Genomic DNA, 18,300 nt, shown 5'->3' with positions numbered 1-18,300 from the left:
AAATAGAAACAGGCATTTGTGTGTCTCAGGCCGACAGTAATCATCTCTGGGCAGAGGAATTGTTTTTCTGCATACTTCTTTATTTTCCAAAATTTCTGCAGTCTGAATAGAACACATTTCATACTCAGGAGAACGTTACTTGAAGAAAATTCAGGGGATGGGAATGTTTTCATTAAATTCATATCTTTTAAAATGTGAAATTAAGTTTTAAGATATTAAAATGTAAAGTATCACAAATAAGAGTTCCAGGACCGTTTCAGCAGATGAACAAGCAAGTTAGGCAGATTGCCCAGAGGTTATTGATTTAAGAGGAAAAATGGCAAACCACTGCGGGTAACACCCACATTTTTCTGACAATTGTAAAGAAGCCACTGACTTTCTAGAATGTCAGGTGCGGCGTTGGAGACTTCAAAGGTGTTTGATGTCACCACTGAGCTTTCACATAGCGCCTGTATTTAAAGGGAGGAAAGCTTAAAATTTCAGATAAAAGAGAAATTTGTTCCCGAATATCACTTGAAGTTTTGGTGTTTCTGGAAAAGATTTAATAATTGCATGGAATGAGTGCCTGATTGAGGAGAGCATTTTCTTCATCAGCATTTCTGAATTAAATGGGGCTGTTCAGATGGATCTTTTTACTTTAAAATTTTAAATATTTATGATCAAATTGATGCAAAATAATGTAACACCTTGACTATGATTATGAAACACTGAACTCCTGCATTTTATCTTACAGTGTAGCTCTCGCAATATATTACCACATCAAAAACAGGTACGTGGATTTTGATTGATTTTGTGCTGAGAACATCACACGTTGTCTACTGTTACGGTTTTGCTATTATGTTCTCCTTCCTTCAGCCTTTCAGTTTTATATTCTTAGTGCATTTTCATAGAATTTCTAAAGTTAGCATGATTTACCAACACTTCCCAGGTGAGTGCGGGGCTGCTTCTGAGCGAGGAAGCCAGATGGAGCCCCCAGAACAGAAGAGTTTCTTGATCATGTTCAGTCTCCTCGTTACTTTATTTTCTGTATAATTTGCTTAAATACTCTTTTATAAGATATTTTAACACTTTTCGGTGTGTAACTTTAACATGAGAAGAATGTTTAATTTATAGTTTCAATTCAGTAGAAAAAGTTTTGTTGTCAATTTAGTCATAAACTATTTCAATGTAGTAGAAATCCTCTCCTGATAGCCTGGAGACAGTTCAGCTAATTTAAAAAGCCAGTTAAAATAGGGAGTCCTAGAACGCTCATTTAGAAGTTTTCCTTCAACGTAAGACATTAAAGTACGCTCAGTGTGTGGCGTCCAGGTCCTGCTCTGCGCAGAGGGCACTGATGACAGCAGTGCTGGAGCACGGCCTCTTATCAGCCGCCCCGGGGACTCTTCCTTTCCACAGTGGGTCGGTTTCTGTGTTTGTGATTAGCACTTAGGAAGCCTGTGACATTTGCAGAAGAGTCCGAGTGTGGACTCGTTCAGGTTTGGAGCGCTCCTGACACGCAGCTGACTTACCATTAGTGGTTTCCCGTTACTGGCTCTTTCCAAAGCACTCTTCGTTTCGTGAGAACAGAGACACGTGGTCCTGTCTTGTTGAGTAACGTGGCATTTACGCGTGTTCCATCTACACAGTCACAAGGACAGCTGGTGGGAACCAGCTCCGGGAGCCAGCAAGGCCGCCTCCTGGCTGGCGGGGGTCTCGGGCGGGGCCGCACCCCTGAGTCTGTTTTACGAGAGTGGTGCCAGGCAGGGAAGTCCACGGTAAACAACAGAGCTTGTAATGGGCATGTGGGAAAGCACAGATGCTGGAAGCAGACACCTGGAAAGGCATTCTCTGTAATGACCTTTCCCTACAGTGTAACTGGGATTCATGGTCCATATGGTGCCTGAGAATTTCAGATTTAAGAACTTACAGAACGTAGGATGTTGGAACTTGGAACCTTGGCCAGAGTGACTTATCGGTGAAAGTGCAAGTTTGTCTTGCTGCTTATTCCTGTGATAGTATTTCAGAGTGTTTAAGCCTGTTAGTCCTAACCAGCAATGCAAGGCCATCAATGCCACTTAGGTATGTTCTCAAACGAGTTTCACATTAGCCTCGCTGATTCCTCAGCCCTGAGGTTATGCACAGACGTCAGTGTTGATTTATGGCCGCAGCCAATGCTGCTAAGGCCCGGCTTTATTAAGCACTCACTCTGGCCACCCTGGGCAGCTCTCTACGCGCCTTATCTCATGTAGTGTTTACAGCAGCTCCACCAGCTGGTACCGATACTGTCTCCACTTTACAGATAAAAAAACCGAGGCACAGGGGGTTTAAATAATTTGCCTAAGATACACAGCTAGTAAATTAGGGAATTAGGAGTTGAGCCCAGCAATATACTACTGAGACGTGTGATCGTGTGCCCTGCTGGGCTCGTGGGAATAAATGGAGCCGAAAGTGGAGAAAGTCCGGCTGAAAAGCCGGCATTTGAAAGCAGCCTGGTTAATTTACAGATTGTCGCCTGAAAGTGTCTTGAGACTAGATGGCACAGCTTTTAATGGAATTGAGAGCAAAACCCACTTCTCTGAAGAGCCATTTTAACTTAAATTCTGAACTCTCTTTATATTTTTGACCCTACATTTTTATTGTTAAAATTACTCCTGGTGAAAGTTTCCCGAGTTTGCTGAATGGCATTGCATATGTGTGTGTGCACATGTGCATGTGCGTGCGTATGAGTGGGTGGGTGTGCATGTGTGTGAGTGCACACGTGTGTGCATGTGCATGCGCGTGAGTGGGGGGGTGTGTATCAGAGACAGATCTGTAGCCTTTTGATACTTGCAGCCTAATTGACATTGGAAACACAGACTGTGGAAATTGCATGCTGTTACCAAAGCAGTGATTTCCAAATTTGGTTTTTAAAGAAAAACTTTTAGGCAAAACTCAAATGATATGAAACAGATAGAAGCAGAGCTGTCCCTGGGGGTGACGCCCCCAGAGCCCCGCCTCCCCGTGGCGCTGCGTGAAAGCCGCCGCTCTGCACGGGTCCAGGCGTGTGCCTGTGTGGGAGCGACCAGGCACATTTCTCCATGTGTCACGCCTTGTTCTCAGGGCACAATCATGAAACTGCTCGTTAGTGAAGCGATTGAGTTGCATGTTGTGAAGATTTCAGACGCATCTCTAGGACGCACTGAGTGGTCATTCTTACCCTCAGACTTTTGTCCTTCCAACTACCACGTAGTGATGCTTTCACAGATCCGCCAGCCTTTGCTCAGAAACAAGACGTTAAAGAAGTTTAGGTTTGGTTCCTTTGAAAAGTCAAGAAATGAGAATCTAAATTTTCCCTTAAGTTAATGAAACTAAGTGTGGTTCATAACCTTTATTTCATGGGCTATTCAAAAATGATTAAATATTGTCCCCTAGAAAAACAGATTACAATTCATGAGTAATCGATACCATCTCTCAACGTTCAGCACTGCCTGTTTCTTGAAATACCAGTTGAATGAAAACATGTTTCTGTTTCATTTTGACTGGCATTCGTTCTTGCAGAAAGTAGACTCCATTTCCTGTTGTTTCCCCACCAGGGACCCAGATGGACGGATGCTCTTGGATATTTTCGATGAAAACCTTCACCCTCTTTCGGTAATCTGCCCCTCGGGTGTCAGGGTGCCGTCCAGTCATGTCTCTGTTGCTCTTGTTGGGTCACCTGAGAATATCTCCTTCCCCAGAAATCCGAAGTGCCACCAGATTACGACAAACACAACCCCGAGCAGAAGCAGATTTACCGGTTTGTTCGGACACTGTTCAGCGCTGCCCAGCTGACTGCGGAGTGTGCCATAGTTACCCTGGTGAGTGCCCGCAGGGCGGGCGGCCGTGATCGCTGGCGCCACTGCTGGCTGTCCCTGTCCTGGGTCTCCTCGAATCAGACCGCACTCAGAGGCGGAGAAGCTGCGGAGACACAGGCAGGAAAGTGGAGTGGGCACGAAGGGGCTCCGAAGGACCGGGCCCCTCGCCGACATCCCGGGTTCTGGGCTGGCTTCCTGCAGGGGTTTGGTGACTGGGATCAGGAGCGATGAGCCCTGACACCGGGAGGAGTGATGTGATGGCTGCCTTCTTGTCTGTGGTTTTCCTGTAAACGTATGTCTGTTAGAAATTCAGAGACAGTGGGACGTGACCTGCGCTGAGACCGGAGATAAAAAGTCTCCACCCTAACTTGCATTCTCAAGGCCTTAGGGATGGACCATTGGTCAGATCTCATTTGGTCAATAGGGCTGTTTCTCTGGCGCCTGTTGTGGGCCTTTGCTGGGCCAGCCTGGGGCCTGTGGGCAGAAAGCCACGTCCGGGCAGGTTTGGCCTGGAGCTGACAGAGATGCCTTTCTCTCTGCCTGTCTCCTGGACTTTACCTTGGCATCATGGATCACTGCCCAGGGGAGAGAGCCTCTCTGCCTGCAAGGAGATGGACTGTAGCCTGCCTGTGGCAACAGCTTCCAGGATTTGCAGACACCCGGAGCCCAGTTAACCCAAAGAAATATTTCAGAGCTTAATTAACTCTGTTTTGAAAGAGGAACAATAACTTTATATCACTTACTATATTTCTTTAGCCTTTGAGGATATACTCAAAGCCTTCCCTCCTATCGATACTGACATAGGAGGAAATTTAAAAAGCGGGTGAGGGCACTGAATTGCACCTGCTGATTTATGATAAGCGAAGCCTGAAGGGCACTTTGTAACATTCCCGGCACGGCTGCTGAGTGGGAGTCCAGTCCTTGCTCAGGGCCGTCGGCGGCCACGAGGTGGGCTCTGTTCGGAGAGCATGGCAGTGGGCTGGGGAGGAAGTCAGTGATGGATGGAGAGGGTCAGGCCAGAAGGAAAGGAGTGAGAAGAAATGGGGGTGGCAGAGTGCGGACTGACCTGATGAGGAGACATGTTACGAATTGCTCATCCCTTTGCTGAGATGCAGCCCACACACCGTAAGGCCCACCCTCATGAAGTGAGCGTTGCAGGGGGTTTTAGTATATGGTGCAGCAGCCACCTCCGCCTAACCCCCCAGAAGAGACCCCTTCCCCGCTAGTGGCCACCCCCCATTCCTTGCCCCCAGCCCAGGCCCAGGCCCAGGCCCACCGGTTGAGGACATTTGTGTGGGTGGATTATGTGGTGCTTAGTCTCTGGTGACTGGCTTCCACAGTCACGTTTCCAGAGTTCACCCAGGTTGGAGCCTGTGTGGGATTTCCTTCTTTTTTATTGCCAGCTGATGCTCCATTGAGTGGGTACACTGCCTTTTATTCGTCCACCCCTCAGTTGATGGGCACTGGGTTACTTCCGCCTCCCGGCTGCTGTGATAACGCCGCTGTGAGCATTTGCACTAGCCTTCGGGTGGGCGTATCCTCGTGTCTCGGTGCACACCAGGGCTGGGGCTGCGGGGGCGCGCAGTGACTCTGTTCGCCCTTCTTCTGTGTCGCTGCTGGCAACGTCAGGAGCCCACAGTTTCTCCACGTCACATCCCACACGGCAGTGAAATTAAGAAAGTCAGTCCACTTGTACCCTGAAAACTGCATAAAGAAATTGTTTACTCAGGTTTTCTTCAGTTTCTTTTACCAATCCCTTTCTGTAGTTTCAGTGTACAAATCTTACAGGTCTTCTTTTGTTCAGTATACTCCTGGGTGTTTACTTCTGTTTCACACTTCTGTAAGTGGAATGACTTTCTTAATTCCGTTGTCAGATTGTTCACTGCTGTTGTGCGGGAACGCTGTGCAGCTGACCTGTTCTTCCGTGTTGTTTAACTCATGTTAGTTCTCATAGTTTTTATGAGGTTCCTGTGTGCAAGATCACGTCTGCAAGTGGAGGTGGCTCTGCTTCCTCCTTCCCGAGCTGGACGGCTCTTCCTCCTGCAGCCGGTCACCCAGGTCAGCACCGTGCTGACCAGAAGTGAGAGTGCGTGTCCGGGTCTGGTTCATGATCCTGCTGGAAACCTTTCAGTCTTTCTCCGTTAAAGAAGATGTTAGCTGTTGAGTTTTTCATAGATGCCCTTTGCCAGACGAGGAAGTTATCTTCTGTTCCTAATCTGTGGAGTGTTCTTGATCTTTAGAGAGTATTGGATTGTGTCAGAGCTGTTTCTGTATCATGAGATTGGTTGTGTGGTTTTTGTTCTTTATTCTGTTGATGTGTTAAGTCCACCTTGCATTCTCGGTCCTGCTGCGTAATTCTTTTTCTGTGTTGCTGGGCTTGGTTTGCTTCTGTTTTGTTGAGGATTTTTGCATCTGTATTTGTAAGGGATATTGGTCTTTCGTTTCCTTGTGATACCTTTGGTGTTGGAATCAACATAACTGGCCTCATATAATGAACTGAAAAGCGTTCCTTCCACTTCTGTTTCTCTGAAGAGTCTGGGAAGGATTGGTATTCTTATTTAAATAATAGATAGAATTCACCATTGAAGCTGCCTTGGCCAGGGTTTTTTTTAAATAGTATCTTTTAAACAATTTAAGTCCAGGTGATTTACAGTATATTAGTGGTTCAGTATTTTTATAGGTTATGCTTCATTTAGAAGTGTTGTTAAATGTGGCTAATTCCCTGTGCTGCCCTCCACACAGGGCTTTTCTTTGTTGAAGGGTTTGCGTTACCAGTTCAGCCTCTGCCTGCTCTCGGCCTATTCGGACTGTCTGTTTCTTGGGTCAGCTGGTGTCTTTGTGGGGATTTGTGCGTTTTACCTGAGTTGTCCCGTTTGCTTGTAATTCTCTTTATTTCTGAAAGGCTACTGTGATGTCTCTTTTCATTTCTGATTTTCCTTACTGGAGTCCTTTTCCTTTTCTTCTTGGCCGGGTTAGCTGACGGCTTGTCGATTTTGCTGGTCTTCCCAAAGAACCGGCTTGCAGTTCTGTTGGTTTTTCTGTTTTCTCGGCTCCACCCGTTTGTCTCCCCTCTCATCTTGGTTCGTTCCTTCCTCCTGCTGGCTGTCCCTTTAGTTTCCTGTCTTCCTTTTCTTCTGGTTACTGAAGGCAGAAGGTCAGGTTACTGATTTGAGGCCTGCCTTTCCTAACACAGGAGTTGACAGCGACCCGTTTCTGTGAGCTGAGCTCCAGCTGCGCTGCACAAGTTTGGGGATGTGTGTTCATTTTCATGATGTATTTTTAAAAATCGACTTTTAGCTTTAGATTTGTAGGAAAATTGTGACGGTAGCACAGAGTCCCTGCACGCTTCACACCTAGTGTATTGCTGGCGTCTGCAACGTTGCGCTGCACGTGGATGTAATAAACGTGTAATTATTGACACCTCATGTTAGTATGATGTATTTATTAATAAGTGATACGTTACTATGAACTAAGGTTCGTGCTTTATTCAGGTTTTCTTAGTTTTGCCCATTTAAGCATTTTTCTTTCTGTACATGCTTTTTTGGGGTATTTCCTAGTATTTAATATTTTACAGACATGATAAACTATGACTAGTTCGAAAAGTATAGATGATTAATTTAATGAAATTCTTTCTGCAGTTGATGCCTTTGCAAATGCATTTGATGTAAAACTGGAAATAATCAATTCATGATTCAGAGAGGTGTGAAACACATCAATAAGCAGGCTTTTACTAAGGGAAGCTTTGAAAGGCATTCTTAACTCGTGACCCAGCTTAGTTGATGAGCTCTGTGGGTATTTCTGATGTCTGCCTTCTACGTTTGGCAAGTTTTAAATCCTATATTATGTGATTTCATTTTACAACTTCAGCTGGAATTCTTTCATTTAAAAATACCACTTCACACACATTAGGATGACTATAATTTAAAAAAAAAAAAACAAAATAACAGGTACTGGCAAATATTGGCAAGGATGTGGAAAAACTAACCCTTGTGCATTGCTGGTGGGAACATAAATGGTTCAGCTGCTGTGGAGGGGAGTGTGGTGGTTCTACAGAATACTGAGCAGATTATCACACAGTCCGGCAGTCCCACTACTGGGGACACACCGGAAAGAGTCAGACGTAGAGGCTTGAACGGACGTCTGTGCACCAGTGTTCACAGCAGCATTATTCACAGTAGCCAGAAGTGGAAACAAGTCAAGTGTCCATTAATGGATGCTGGGCAAACAGAACGTGGTCTGTACCATTATTCGCCTTAAAAAGGAAGGAATCGTTGACACCGGCTGCAGCATGGGTGACCCTTGGGGACACTGTTCTCAGTGAAAGGAGCCAGTCACAAAGGGATAGGTACTGTGTGAGTCCACCTCCATCAGGTACCTGGGTCGTCACATTCAGGGAGGCAGGAGGGGGAACGGGTTGGGGGTTGCATAGGCACAGAGTTCCAGTTTGGGGAGATGAAAAAGTTCTGGAAAAAGAGTTGGATGGTGAGGGTTTCACAACACTGTGACTGTTCTTAACAGCGCAGAACCGCACACCCAAAACGGTTAAGTGCTGCGTTTTGCGTTGTGTGTACTTGACCATCATAATAAAAACCAGGTTTATCAACACTGTGTAAATCTACCATCACATCCGAATAAAAAGTTTAATGAAAAAGAGTAGAGATTAAAAAAAAAAAAGTTTCTTCTTTCATGTTGTTTGCTCTCCTTGTCGGATCTCTGGTTGCTCGCTGGGTTTGTGCCGGTGTCGCAGTGGGTGGAGCGAGGAGCTGGCCTGTAGCTGCTGGCGTTGGTCCAGCCGCGCCCACACGTCCAGCGTCGGCGGCGCCTTCACGCCCGCCTGTCCTCAACTCCTTGAGCCCTTGACTTTTTAAGCGAGTGACCGGGCCGTGGGGACCTGTGTAGGAGGTGGAGCACGTGCACTGCCTGGTGTGGGAGGCGCTGGCTCGTCACCCGGGGGCTTCCTGTCTTGCAGGTTTACCTCGAGAGGCTTCTGACCTATGCAGAAATCGACATCTGTCCAGCCAACTGGAAGCGGATTGTCCTGGGGGCCATCCTGCTGGCCTCAAAGGTGTGGGATGACCAGGCAGTATGGAACGTGGACTACTGCCAGATCCTCAAGGACATCACGGTGGAGGACATGTGAGTGCTCAGACCCTGCTCCTCCCCCTCCGCCTCCATGTCCCTGGGCCCTGTGCCCCTGGGCCCTGTCCCCCCGGCCAGCCCTGTCCCCACCGCAGACCCACCTCAGGCCCAGTGCCTGCTCTGGGCAGTAGGTGGCTAAAATGTTACCTGTTCTTATTCCATTTCGGGGAGGAGACTTTCACTGCTTTTGTCCTGTTTTGCAAGTTCCGTTGCTTAAAATGAGCCTTGTGTCCCCTTGCCCCCGTGTCATCCGTTGTTGGGGTCTCAGAGCTAGGGATGTGGGAGGTCGGGTCCAAGCCTCCCGTAGGTTCTGGAGAACGTTCAGGATGAACCCTGTACAGTTCCTTACACTTTGTTGGCATTTCTGACTCAATTTTTGCTATTTTTCTCATACTGTTCGTTTGGCTTCCTCAGGGAAGCTTTGGGCTGGAGGAGGTTCCACCATGTGCCCATCCACATCTGTGTCCCCAGACCCAGGATCCTCGGGGCACAGGGTCTGTGGTGGCCGCTGGCTCCTCACCGGCCTGGCCCCTGTCCGCTGGCTGCTGCTGCTCTGGGCACCCATTTCTGGGTCGCCCTCGGGCACAGGTCTGTGTTCTTGGGTCTCTTGCACAGATTCCCTTCCTGCTGCGGACGCTTAAAGTCCTCCCTGCATCTGTAATTCCTTCCTGATAGCAGGAAAAATCAAGTTCTTGATTGCATCTCAAGGTGAAAATGGTCTCTGAGCTGGTCATCCAGGCTGTGAGCAGGTGCATGGGGTGAGAAATCCTGCCTTGTTTCTGCCCCTTGGCATCTGTCACCTGTGCTGAGGTGTGTGTGTGGGGACGTGGTCCAGGTGCCCATCCCACTGACCGGGGATGTGGGTGGCGGTGGTGCTCAGGGTCAGCAAGAGAGCCCAGGACGTCCCCCCGTGGGGTCAGAGGAAAGGCCTGCGGACGCCAGACCTGGGCCTCAGACCGCTTCTCCTTTCTGTCCCTGCTCTCTGCGGAGGGTGCCGCGGGTCACGGGCAGACGACAGATACCACTGAAACTACCTTCAGGGCCCAGCTCGGGGTGTTCTGCCCATTCCCGCTGTCATGCAGCCGTCATCACCACCAAGCCTTGGAACAGAAGGAGAGAGAGAAACGCAGCTGGTGGGGAGATGCCTTCTGTGCTGCTGTCCTTAACACATTGAGACGTCGGCCCAGCTGGGTCTTCACGTGGACTCGGGATCACTGGAGAAGCCCTTATTTTATTGAAAGCCTCGAAGAAGTGGTTGTAAGCTGTTTGTCAGGAGTCGAGCCTTGTCCAGTTTGTGCATGTCTCAGCTGGGTCCTCCCAGCACTCCTAAGACGTGCACTCACTGTTACCACTTGGCAGCCCTGCGTCCCGAGGCCTCGTGTAAGACCCTGCTCCGGCAGAGCAGGCGAGCGTGTGGGGAGCCTCCCAGCCCCGGAGCGGCCAGACTGAGTGGTTTCCACAGGAACTCTGGAGGGGTGGGTCGGCATGTGCTGCACTCGGTGCGGTTCAGGGCCGGCTGCGGAGCCAGGCTCGTGGGGACGCGGGCTGTATTTTGTAGCATCTGCACCGAGCCGCAGATTTACTTCTGGAATTTTAAAAAAGTTAGTGCTTGAGTCAGTCTTTTTCAGTGATACCCTGTGAGTCCCCAGGAGTCAGTGGAATTGGCTGTCACTCAACTAAATGGCTGAGGCTGGCTCTGGGGCCCCTGCTGGGGGGAGGGGGCGTGGGGGGCTGTCGTCTGTCCCAGCCAGCCTCCGCTCCTCCACGCTGGCCTGGGCCTCCCCTTCTCGCTCCCCAGGGCGAGACGGTTGCGAGTTGCAGATGCAGAGATGTGAGATGTGCTTTTTGTTGCTGCTTCTGGTGCCCTGCTGACCCATGTCCCCTTCTTCCTGGCCTCGCCTGTGTGTGGCTGTCCTGAGGTGGCCTGCCCCGTGTTGCCGAGCCCAGGCTCCCCTCCAGCTGAAGGGTCTCTGACACCGAGGACCTTGGTGGGGCCCTGCATGCACCTCTGGATGGGGCAGCTCTGGCTGGCAAGTCTGGGCTCGCTGATGCCGGCGCTCAAAACAAACATTTTGAGGCACGTGTCACGAGGGCAGTCGGGGCACCGTGTTTCACCGATGCCCGTCAGACGGGCCCAGGTTGGGGCTGCCCTGGCGGGAAGACTCTCTCTCGCTCGATGCCTTGTTTGGTTTTTCCATGACAGACATGCTCAGTATGGAATTTACCACTGAAACTACCTTCAGGGCACAGCTCGGGGTGTTCTGCACATTCCCGCTGTCATGCAGCCATCACCAGCTCTTCCTCCGGACTCTTCCTCTTGTAAAACTGACCCTGTCCCCATGCAACCCCACCTCCCAGCCCCCGGCGGCCTCCACTCTGCCTCCCATCTCTCAGAACCTCACTGCTCCAGTGAGTCCACTCGGGCCTCATCTCAGTTGAGCCACGAGGCATTTGTCTTTGCGTGGCTGGCTTCTTTCAGGGGTCATCCACGCTGTAGTCTGAGTCAGAGTCTCCTTCCTTTTTAAGGCTGGGAAGACTCCATTCTGTGTGTAGACCGCTTGTCGACGGACTTGGGCTGCCTGCTCTCCCGGCTGCTGTGAACAGCACTGCCGTGAACAGGAGGAGCGCGGGCGTGCAGACACCTCCCCGGGGCCCTGCCCTCCGCTCTCCTGGGTCTGTGCCCAGAGGTGGGGTTGCTGCGTGGTGGCTGGTCTTTAAAGTGAGCCTGTTTTTCCAGAAAAGCCTACAGGCTATTAGGTGATGAAAACAACTCCCTTTAGGTGCATCTGGGGCCCCATTTGCAGGTTGCTAAGTGGCAGTTAGCCATTCAGTTGGGTTCCGTTGGGTTTCTTTACAATGTTGATCTAATGTGATAAGTATTTCTGAAGTATTTTTTGTTTGTTGACCTGAACTTATTTATTACAAAGTTTCACATTTGAACTGTTTTTAATTATCCTCTTGAGGGCAGCAGATCCGTCAAGCCCACTCGCATCACTGTTCGTTTTCTGATGATTTATATCGCATAGCAAGCTGTCATATGGACTGCTGCAGTTTGGAAATTCAAATTTGGGGAATTATTTTTATTTCCTAAATCTGGCTTCAGTTTGAAAATGCAGCAGCTCTAAAATCTTTATTTCCGTCCAAACTTACACAGAAACATTCAAGAAAACACTCCACTATTCAGAAAGGCTGCTTTTCCCTGAGGAGCACTGGGGAGCCGCCGCCTTGTAAACAGATTCCTCCTGATTGTAATCCTAGATGCGCCCTCAGCAGCAGGCGGTGGTGTCGGTGCCGTCTGGGGCGGGAATAGCGGACTGGCTATCTCCCGTTTGTACCGAGAAGAGAGGCTTTCTTCCCCACACCGGAGTGCGGGCCGCGGTGGCGCCTCTTGGCCCCTGGGTGGCAGTGTGCCCCAGGCCAGCGCCTCTGCCTAACCGCATTTTACTAAGATCTCACCTGGTTCCTGTGTTTCGGAGGATGACCTCTTACTGAATCTCACATAAAGGGGACACAGATAACAGTCACTGAGAGTGGGAAATTCAGCGTAACTCCTCTCTCGAAGCTGCAAGGAAGGGAATCCGCTCCTGTGTTAAGGACCTGAGTGTGGCCTCTTGGTCTTCCCGCTGCGCTGCAAGGGCACCGGCCGGAAGGACAACGCGCTGAGGCTTCTCAGGTCGCTCCTTCCTGGGGCTCCGGTCCGGGGATGCACATCGCGCTCGCATCCCCACCGCCCTGCCTCCTGCTCCTGCTGGTGTCGCCGCAGTGCAGCCTGGCATTGCCCTCCGGGGCTCCGAGGGCTCCGCAAGGTCCCTCAAGGAGCAGCAGATGCACTCGGACCGGGGCTCCAGTGACGACGGAGAGATGACCAGCACGCCCCAGCCTTCCTCCCTAGCCCCGCTGCCCCTCTGGGAGGCCTTCCTGGTCCCCCACCCCCCTGGCAGGACCAAGGCGTACAGATGGACCATCACCGAGGACGCTTCCCCCTGCCCCCACCCCCCACCCTGGCTGTCAGTCAGCCCTGAGAGGTAGGCTGCTCTGTCCTGGCCACCACCACCACCGCCTCCATCCAGGTGTGAGTGGGTCGGCTCCTTTGTGGACCGGGCTCTGTGTTGAGGGTTCTCAGCGGGCCACCAGGCCTCTCAAGGGAGCTTGTTTGAGATGCGCTTTCTCGGGCCCACCTGGCCTGCTGACATGCCCTGCAGGCATGCTCTGTGGAGGAGGCAGGTCAGCGGCGCCCCCTTTTCCTGGGAAGGGCAGAGCCCATGGGCCCTCCCTGGACTCCACTGGGTTCTCTGTGCGGTCTGCCCTGCCCCCCCATTTGAGCCAGTGGGCCTCACGGAGATGTGCAGTCAGACCCTGCACCCACCCAGCGGTCACAGGTGGCTCTTCTTCCTGGTGGGGTCTGTCTCCGCAGTGGGGGGTGGGGGGGCCAAGAGCCGAGCCGCGCTGTCCATCTCTCCCGCAGGAATGAGCTGGAGCGGCAGTTCCTCGAGTTGCTCCAGTTCAACATCAACGTCCCCTCCAGCGTTTATGCCAAGTATTACTTTGACCTTCGTTCTCTGGCCGAAGCCAACAACCTGAGCTTCCCCTTGGAGCCCCTGAGCCGGGAGAGGGCCCACAAGCTGGAGGTGAGGGGCATGGGCGCCCAGGGCAGGCTGCGCGCTCGCGGAGGAATGGGGCACGGTGCCCGCATGCAGTCCGCACAGCCGCTGGTTGTCAGTGACCTTCCTAACAGTGGGCTTCTACTTATTGCGCATTGAGTCTTTTTTTAAATCAAAAAAAGCTTTTTTGAACACCTGTTTTTAAAAACATTAAAAAAAACCAAAGAAAGTTTCCTGGCATGCACTTTTATGAGGAAAAAGATACCAGATGGCCCAAACAATTGGGATTCCAGAAAGGTTTGATTCTGCTTTCATTTTTCATTTTTTCAAAATACTCTCTTCACGGCCCGCTTAGAGCTGGGGCCGCCCCTCTGTCCCCTCCTGGGCTCAGGGCTGTGGTCATCAGGCTGCGGGCCTCTCCTGCCTTGCACTTCTGACAGGAAAGATGGCAGAGGCCCTGCACACCGCCGTGGTCTCACCTCACAAGTCTCACCTTTGCCAGGCGCGGTAAGCGGCCCAGTCCTGTCCCAGGCTCAGGGAGACCCGGGAGCATCAGGATGGCCAGAGTGGAGCTCTCCCAGGGCCACAGCTGCCAGCAAAACAGTCAGGAGGTGGGGAAGAGGGCTCTTAAGGAGGCAGACATTTAAAATCAATGAAACTTTAAAAAGCTGATGGTACATTAGTCCCAAGAAAGAAACTTAGCAGAAGTTGGAGAAGACTGGTTGCCCAGTGCTGGGTTTAAGTCGCAATGCAGTGAGGTTTTCAGAACTCAGCCATGTGGCCAGTGGCGGTTACTGCAAGGCCGCTCTTCTGTTCAAGGGCAGATGTGGGAAACCCTTCCTCCGAAGGTCTTGCCCCAAGGCAGGTGATGTCAAGCCTTGGCAAGGACACATGTGAAGTGGTTAGGCTGGCGAGGAGCGTGGGTCCCCATCCAGCCCACTCTGTTGCATTCCTGGTGTGCTGGTGGCCCCGTCACTCCTCCCTGCTCAGGAGGGACCCTGGCAGCCCCTTGGCCCGCAGGAAAGCCAGCCTGTGGTTCCCTGAGGAAAAGCATCTCTATCCCAGGTCTGCCGCTTATGAGCACAGGCTAGACCAGTGTCCCCCGCAGGCGCTCTGAGTGGAGACCTCGCCTGACCCTGAGGCAGCAGCCGGGCAGGGGAAAGGATGTCATTCGTGTCTCTCTCAGCAGTGGAAGCCCCTTTGAGATAGTTTGTAAGGTGTGGGATGTCATCCTTTTCCTGACCAGCGGGTTAGCAGACGCACCCATGATGGGAGGACAAGGAGTCCCCGAAAGGTGTCAGGAGTCGGGATGTGTCCGAAGCCGGCGAGCGGGCGGGACTCCCGTGGGTTTGCAGTGCTGAGGGGCGTGGGCTCCAGGCTGACCTGATGGCCTCTCTCTCACCCTGCAGGCCATCTCTCGACTGTGTGAGGACAAGTACAAGGACCTGCGGAGGCCCACGAGGAAGCGGTCAGCGAGTGCTGACAATCTGACTCTGCCCCGGTGGTCCCCGGCCATCATCTCCTAACCGTGGGCGTCCGCGCTGGAGGCCGTGCCATCCCGCAGCTTCTCCTCTAGTTGGAGCAGAGACAGACCTGGGGTGGCTGGTGTGGTTTCTCCTTTCGGCTCCTTTGTGAGGTCCTTGTGCTGCCAGGCTGCCTTGATGACCGCCTCCGCGCGCCCCGGGGTCCCCAGCGGCCGGGGCCGGCACCGGCACCTCCTCGCGGAGCAGAGACTCTGACCCTGGAGGAGGGACTGGGGCGTCGCGCGGAGGCAGGGAGAGGGGCTTGGCCGCTTTTCAGCCCCGAGTTCGAGGGCGAGGTCCGCGGTAGGCGGAGGCGGGAAGGCCCGCGGAGAGGACCAGGTTGAATGCGCATTAAAGGCGAGCGCCGGTCACCACCCGGACCAGTACGTCCTGAGATGTCTTGCATTCCTTCTTGCTGCTTCTCGAGGTGTGGGGGGATCTTTGTTCGTGTTATCCTGTCTGGCTTTCTGGCCCACAGAGCAGAGAGCATGGTTTGTACCAACCAGGCACAGACACGAATAAATAGCGCCGGCTTGTTCTCTGCGCGCCCGCCCCGCGCGCTGTCTGCTGAGCTTTCTTCTGCCCCGGGAGCGCTCGCGCGGCCTGCGCACCTTCGCTGTGGGACCGGCCCCCTCCGCCCCCGCCCCCCGGAGCGGTCAGACCCGCGGGCCGCTGCGCTCCCCCCCCCCCCCCGGCCCTGCCCAGCCCGCCCCTGCGCCCCCACGCCCGCCGTGCAAGCAATAGTCCCCCAATTTTTATATGTTTACTTTAAATCAGAGTTAGTCTATTTGTATAACATTTTTTAAAAATCTGAAATTAAAAAAAATGGGGTGGGGGCGGGTATCCAGGGAAAGGTCATTGAAGGGAAAGATGCCCGTGTTTCCCGAGGTATTTTTCACAGAACGATTGAATAAAAACTCAACTTGCATTTGCATCGTGGGTGCTTAGCGCAGTCACGGAATTCTTCCATTATGCCTGCCCCCGGTTTCCTTTTAGGTGAGGCTTTTCTACCCAGTGACGTTAAAGGGTTGGTGGTGGAGATTCCCGTCAAGTCTCTGAGTCCGGGTCTCACACACTCGGCGTTTTGCATGTTTCCTCGGGTCACAGTGACAGGTTCCTTAGGTTTCCCTCCGTGGAGTCTCGCGGGTGAATGGCGCTGATGACCGGTGTCTCCTCCCTCCTGTGGAGCTGGAGAACTTGGCGTCCTACTCCCTCGTGTGTGCCCGAGCGCGTACCCTGCTCCCCACAGACGTGCAGTGTTGGTGGAGAGCTCGGAAGGTTGAAACCCGGGAACACCAAGCCACGTACTGGTCAGAGTCCCATGTTGTACCACGTGTCAACCGTTTGGGCCAGAAATACCGTCAGGTTCCTCCTGGCTTAAACTCTGAAAGGCAAACAAGCAGAACATGGAGAGTTGATCGCGTTTCCATTGTAATCGTGTTGACATCCTCTGTGTGGGTTCCAAAATTCAGCTGCTCTCTTCAAGTGGGAGTTGGATTTAGAACTTAAATGGAGATCAAAAATGTAGAAAGTATCATTTTATATTCCCTTACCTATAGAGCTTAAAAAGGGACATATTTTCTTAGCTGAATATGAATACCTCTCAGACATGAGTTAGTTCCTCCCATGTAAAGTAGCTTACTTCACCGACCCATTTCAGGAAAGAGGTTCTGCTGCCTTTAAGCAGAAATCTTATTTTTATCCCTTTTATTTGAATGAGAGAGATTTGAAAATTGAATTATGTAAATATTTCAATGCATCTGCTATTATTTTGTGGAGTTTATTAAACTACTTTAAAAAATTGTATAGTCTATTTATTGTACGGATGTACACACAGTCTGATGACTTAAAATTTAAAGTGGACCCCAGAAAACCTGACTCAGCCTTGTGTGGACTGCTGAGTATTGTTTAGCCTTGCGCGCTGGACTCTACCTCTGTATAGGAGAACTTTCCGAATTTGTCAGTGAGCAGTGATCTGTGTTGACTGTGTTTCTTGCGCTGAGTATTTTAAAACTCTGCTGTAAGTGTAGTTTTCAGTTTTACTTTTGCAGTATGAATCCCTCAACACAAAGGTAGACACTTTAGGTTTGTTTTTTTTTTTTATTTTTCTACATGATGATGAAAACTTAACATTTTGGTCTCTGGTTTGTTCTAAGTTTGCTGAAAAACAAAAACCAAAAAACAACAAAAACAAACAAACAAAAAAAAAAACAACAATGACCCAGTGCAGTACCAGTGATAAATCTCCTGATGTAATTTGTCTGCAAGATGATCCATGCCATGCGGTTAAAGCTGGATTGCTCTTTAGGAATACATTGTCTTAGTGTAGTTTTTGAATGGACAGTTTTCATCATTAATGAAGGACGAAGAAAACCACACAATTTATTGACTTTGATTTTAGATTTGACTTCAAATGCAAATAAAGTCATTGGGAGAGTAAGAACACATCCCGATGAACTCCTCCTTTGTGGTCTGTTTCATTTGTTAATTTTCTAACTGGGAGAAGGGGGAGAAGTCAGGGACTTGGGACCAAATTGGAGGGCAAGGTGTGGGCCCTGCCAGGGCCCCAGATGCGCCGCGTGCCTTCGTGCGCCGGGTGGGGCTGCTGTCGGGCTCCTCCTGGTCTCTGGCAGAGCCATCTCCATCTTAGGGTGTCCCTCGGTTCTGGGGGTGTTGCTCCCCAGCTGAGCTGCAGAGCAGAATCTGGGGAGTGAGTGATTTTCACCCTTTCTGGCTGCTTTTGGTAACCTCACCTGGGGCCATATTTTACAGCTTTGCCTTTTTTAAACAATAAAATACAATTCCACTGCAGGTACTCACACGTGTTAAATAAATAAATAAATACGTACAACAAATAGTGCCTGTTTTCCTGCTGCGTTTTTTAAAAATTACATTGAGATAAAATTGAACAGGATGCTGAGTGAACCCGTTCTTTTCGAGGGCGGTGGGAAAGTGTCATGGATTCTGGAGTCCCGAGTGGTCCACAGGGGCCTGAGGCCTCTTAGAGGCCAGCCAGAGCTGGTCACTGTGTTGTGATGACCTGTTTCATCCACAGTCCCTTGACTTCGCTGGAGTCGGCTTTTTAAGACTCAGGTCGGTGCATCTTAGAGACGTGGAGGCCAGCCGGTAGCCCCGCCCTTGTGGGAGGGAGGAGGAAGTAACAGATCATCAGGTGATGGGGAAAGGATGCTGAAGAACTGATTTGGGATTCCTCTTCAAGCTCCA

At 51.0% G+C, this 18,300-nt stretch overlaps 1 protein-coding gene across 1 annotated transcript in view; it reads left to right on the top strand.

Annotated features, from left to right (window-relative positions):
- CCNY (cyclin Y) overlaps positions 1-17,538 on the top strand; it is a 53,499-nt gene extending 35,961 nt beyond the window's left edge. The window contains exons 5-10 of the mRNA XM_074358411.1: positions 734-769; positions 3,552-3,609; positions 3,696-3,815; positions 8,782-8,948; positions 13,417-13,579; positions 14,962-17,538. Of these exons, the coding sequence (XP_074214512.1) occupies positions 734-769; positions 3,552-3,609; positions 3,696-3,815; positions 8,782-8,948; positions 13,417-13,579; positions 14,962-15,078 (661 nt within the window). The 3' untranslated portion in view covers positions 15,079-17,538. The remainder of the gene's footprint in view (positions 1-733; positions 770-3,551; positions 3,610-3,695; positions 3,816-8,781; positions 8,949-13,416; positions 13,580-14,961) is intronic.
- The last annotated feature ends 762 nt before the right edge of the window (positions 17,539-18,300 follow it).

Source organism: Camelus bactrianus, chromosome 35 (genome assembly GCF_048773025.1).
Source record: "Camelus bactrianus isolate YW-2024 breed Bactrian camel chromosome 35, ASM4877302v1, whole genome shotgun sequence".
Taxonomy (NCBI): Eukaryota; Metazoa; Chordata; class Mammalia; order Artiodactyla; family Camelidae; genus Camelus; species Camelus bactrianus.
This window is presented reverse-complemented; position numbering and strand designations above follow the sequence as displayed.